At 39.4% G+C, this 4,629-nt stretch overlaps 1 protein-coding gene and 1 pseudogene across 1 annotated transcript; one reads left to right on the top strand and one right to left on the bottom strand.

The window, feature by feature from the left end:
* Nucleotides 1-1,876: 1,876 nt before the first annotated feature.
* On the bottom strand, nt 1,877-3,222 carry LOC130691036 (uncharacterized). The gene is made up of 3 exons (XM_057513941.2): nt 2,997-3,222; nt 2,657-2,908; nt 1,877-2,590 (listed from the first exon to the last, which is right to left on the bottom strand). Exons 1-3 carry the CDS (start codon nt 3,220-3,222, stop codon nt 2,397-2,399), a joined length of 672 nt encoding a protein of 223 aa, XP_057369924.1. The 3' UTR covers nt 1,877-2,396.
* Nucleotides 3,223-3,416: 194 nt separating this feature from the next.
* Nucleotides 3,417-4,629, top strand: LOC130691037 (catalase-like; annotated as a pseudogene).

Below are 4,629 nucleotides of genomic sequence, written 5' to 3'. Positions count from 1 at the left end.
ACTTGCGCTCTAAGATTTAGAGGACACGCTACATATACATTTTTAAAATGGAATTGCCCATAAAAAATGTTGAAAGACAGACTATTTTTGAATGACTTACGTGACAAAAAGGCTGACTGCGTAGAATATGTCTGATTCGGGTGGTCCATCAAAATCTTGGAACGCAGTCGTTCCAGAAAGGCATATCCAGTATGAACACTGATTTTAGTTGAATTCTTTAACGTGATAAAATGTATTTCTGGGCTTATTTGAAAATTTCACTATTAATAGGTGTTGTCCAAACAAGGAGCTTACTGGTTTTTCACATTAAATTTATTTTTGGTTTATTTCTTCCTTTTACCAGATATATGTCGAGTTCATCTTTACTGCCACATAGAAATTCTTTCGTGACGCATACTACCGCCCCACTGCATACCATAGCATCTGCACTTTCAATATTTAAGTAAGTAATTATTTCTCTCATTCTGGTGACTTGAGACCAGTCCTTCAATACACGGAAGCCATAGCGTTATGTTTTTTGGCAAGCAGTTGTTAGCTCTCCGCAATGGTACCGTTCGCACTTTCTGACCCATCTTTTTCCATCCAGGAAACGAAATGCAAGCCGTCATCAATTCCACCTGGAAAGATACCAACCTGACAGCTTACTTGAAGTTGAACCGCAACGACGAAGACGCACGTCGCTATTTCTGCAGAGAAATACCTCACCATTACCTTTTCGTCAAGAAAAACAATTCATGGAAACTTTGGGCAAAAAGGGCGAAGATCATCGGTCGCCCATACAGGGTACCCCAGCTGGCACAGGTCACTGCTGGGAAGTGACCATGAAACGACCTCTTTTGGCTTGGTAACAACCCGAAGTAAAAACCAGGTCATGTCCGATTTACTGTCTATTGCACACGCCTGGTCACGACCAATTGAAATTATTAGGTAATGACCCAGTGTGTGTAATAAACTGTGAAATGGTGCCAACCTGGTTTAACTCGGGTAGTGACCAAGCAAAAAGAGGTAGTTTAATGATCACTTCCCAGCAATGACGTGTGCCAGCTGCGGATCAAGAGAAAAACGGTTTACAACTTGATTTACTTCCACAGTTCTTTGTATTTTTGCTTCTGGAACCGGATACAAATAAAAACAATTATTAAAATAAATGAAAATGATACAATTTGAGAAAATTTCTTTTAGGAAAAATGAAATATTGAAAAGTGAGATCTTCTTAGTCTTCTTATTTTGTTTCTTCTTAATTTGTTTCTTCTTAGTTTACTTCTTCCCTTTGCCTTTATTGGAGACGGACGAACTAGCCGAGTTTTAAATTTTGTATACTGCGGATCTGTTGCATCCACTGGTTCTGGCAACCGAGGAATCCGACAGACTTGGAACACACGACTGAACGACGTTTGAAGTGTCTTCAGTGCGCTGGACTCGACGTTTTGACTTGAAAATCCAATCTTGGGAAGCCTTTTCAATGTCAGGATCGTTGACATCTCCGTACTTTATGTTTGCTTTTACCGTTCCTGCAAATTAGAGCAAGGAAGGGAATTTGTAGTTTAAATTAATTAATTGAAAAGTAATGGGACTAAATGGCAGTCACTTACTAACAACGAGAGAGAAGCAATTTGATCCTTTTACGGCTATTTTCTTCTTATCTCTTCCTATCCACGACAACTCGCAGCCAAATTTGTCCGTCACAAGGGCAGCCCATATACGGCGGACGAAGTCACCAAGGTCACTGCCACCCAATGTCGAATATTTCGAAACCTAAACAAAGAGGAACCAAAGGAAATTAACAGCTAATCTTTAAATAAAAAATTGGATAAACATAATTTTCACAAACACAGGGAAGGGAACTGGACTAAAAAAACCATTGAAACCTACCAGTTTGATGCAATTGCGTTTGTCCTTCAAAAGATCCTCCAGCATATGCCAGCTGTCCCAGTCGTCAACAGGCAACTTCATAACTTCGTCGAAGAGGTCTTCAATGTGTTGGTTGTCCTGGAAGGCCAGCAGTCGATCAATTTTCTGTTCCAGTCGATTAACACATTGGAGGATCTCGCAAGGTTTCTTCAACGTCAGCCGAGAAACATTCTTGTCGAAGGAGGATTCTTGAGCAATCGCGGGTTTCTTGAGGGAAGATGAAGTATTGCTATCGACAAAAAAACGCCTCTTGGAGCCAGGAGAAGCTGCGACATGCTGATGACTGGAAACTAAAGACGACATTGGAGCCGGAAGCTGGTGGTTCATGTCACGGAGGGGAGAGAGGGGCTTAATACCAAGTGGCTGCTTGAAACGAATGATGGTTTCGACACCATCCTTCTGCGTGTTGAAGATCTTGGGGAAAACCATTTCGCGAGATTGTTCAAATGACGGGATTTGTTTGCACTGGCTTCAGCAGTGACAGGCTATTCAGCAACCGTGTTGACAGTGTTTGTCTTGGTAGCGTTTACCTTGGGAGCGTTTGTCTTTAAAAGGTTGGACTTGGCAGCGTTTGCCTTTGCAATGTTGATCTCGTTGGTTTTTTTCTCGGCTGCTGACTTGCCTTGACTTTGGACAGGACTCTCTCGTAAAGTGGTAACTTCATTCTCCGATTCTAGATCTGAAACATAAATCACATGAACATTGACATAAATAAGACTTAACACACACCGACATAAATACACACCTTCATCCAAATCTGGTAAGGTGTCTTCAATCGTTTCGTCGGGAGACGAGTCGCTATCCTCCTCTGAACTAATAGCGCACTTTTGGGTTGATGTTGAAGGGCCGTTTGTGATTGATCTCTTTTCCATTGTAGGGCTGAACCGACGAGGAGGTAAAGATCTTCTTTTCTTCGGCTTTTCCACATTCGAAGTAAGCAAATCAGAATCAGGGTTCAACGCTCTTTTTTCCCACCCTCTGGCAACTTTCCAGTCATCTGTCGAAATAAATAAAATAACATAATGTATAATTAATCGTTAAATTAAGATGTATACGAGCGACGATTATTCCTACGGAAAACTTACCACAAATTTTAAGCAGCATGTAAGGGTAACTGGGCCAATTTGAGTCGGGAGTTTGGTGACTTCTTACAGCCTTTTCCAATTTCGGTCCCTTGAAGTTTGGATAAAACATGACATCTTGGTCCACTCTCCAATTTTCGGAAACCGTTGCTACTTCTTCCGCCGATGAAGTGTAGAGGATCACCACCAAAAACTTGTGTGCTTCTGGCAGCAAAATTGACATTTCCATTCTACGACAAAAAATATAAATAAAATAGTAAAGACTAAGTTAAGGCTAACAATTAGACGCAGAAACAAACAATGACCACAAAAGCACAAAATGATAAAGCAAATTTTGCAAAGCAAAATTTTCCTTTTTCTTCTATGAACGACAGCTTCTCTGCTTTAATATGTTTGGGACAATAATAGTTATGTGCCACTTGAATGTTTTCAATTGAATTAACCATCACCATCAATTACCCGAGGTAAGCTTAATACTTTTGCTTTAATCTATATCCGTTATATTTTAATTTGTGTTACATTCTCAGGTTAGAATTCTTTCCATTAAATTGCCGTAATCTTCCAGGGTAAACAAGACCTCTATGAAGTAAAATTCTTCGACTTGCACTAGTGGACAGGTTAGCAACATGTTGTGAAAAGTTGTTTACTCATAATTTAATATAGAGTTTTGTTTTTACCGTCCCTGTTTGACCTGGATATCTGTTTAATTAAAATTTATCAAGGCTTCACATCTTTATCTGCCAGATGTAACTGATGAGTAACATAGCTCAGCCGACACCGCTCGTGATCCTCGAGGATTTGCAGTCAAATTTTACACCGAAGAAGGCCACTGGGATTTAGTCGGAAACAACCCCCCATATTTATTATTCGTGATCATATTCTCTTCCCGAGCTTTATTCATACTCAGAAATGCAATCCAGTAATCCATTTGAAGGTAAGTTTAATCATTTTGAGAGAAAGTAAGACTCAGTATTTAATTTGGTTTATTTACATTGAATACGTACTAGGACCCTGATATGTTCTGGGATTTCATATCTCTTCGACCAGAAACGACTCATTAAGTTTGTTTTATGTTTTCCGATCGTGGGACTCCAGATTGTTATCGTTTCATGAACGGTTACGAATCGCATACCTTTAAGTTAGTTAATGCTGAAGGCAAGCCAGTGTACTGCAAATTTCATTTCAAGGTATTGACAAATTATTGAAAATTGTTTTATTTATAGGATTCTAACGAGTGCTGTATTTCTTAGACCGATGAAGGGATTCGTAATTTAGATGCAGGCAAAGCTCATCAACTTACTTCCGATGATCCAGACTATGCAACTCGTGATCTGTACAAAGCCATTTCTAAAGCAGATTTTTCATCCTGGTCCGTAAAAATTTAAGTGATGACCTTTGAAGAAGCAGAAAAGTTCAAATGGAACCCCTTTGATTTAACTAAAGTAATTTCATTCTTTATCAACAATCCCAAAGATCATTGCATAATTTTTTAAAATTATTACCAGGTCTGGCCGCAGGCAGATTTTCCATTAATTGCAATTGGCCGTATCCGAAATGTAAATCGATCTTGGACCGCAACCCAAAAGATTACCTTGCTGAAGTTCAACAAATTGCCTTTAGTCCAGCTTATTATTAA

This window comes from Daphnia carinata, chromosome 1 (assembly GCF_022539665.2).
Source record: "Daphnia carinata strain CSIRO-1 chromosome 1, CSIRO_AGI_Dcar_HiC_V3, whole genome shotgun sequence".
Lineage (NCBI taxonomy): Eukaryota > Metazoa > Arthropoda > Branchiopoda > Diplostraca > Daphniidae > Daphnia > Daphnia carinata.
The sequence above is the reverse complement of the archived record's forward strand: the minus strand, read 5'-3'. Positions and strand labels throughout refer to the sequence as shown.

What these genes read in the sequence shown, in the direction of transcription:
- LOC130691036 (XM_057513941.2), bottom strand. Translation starts at nt 3,222, where the DNA reads ATGGAAATGTCAATTTTGCTGCCAGAAGCACACAAGTTTTTGGTGGTG. An exon ending in CATGCTGCTTAAAATTTGTG is followed by an intron (nt 2,909 to 2,996) that starts GTAAGTTTTCCG and finishes TTATTTCGACAG; the next exon opens with ATGACTGGAAAGTTGCCAGA. An exon ending in CTTACCAGATTTGGATGAAG is followed by an intron (nt 2,591 to 2,656) that starts GTGTGTATTTAT and finishes TTTATGTTTCAG; the next exon opens with ATCTAGAATCGGAGAATGAA.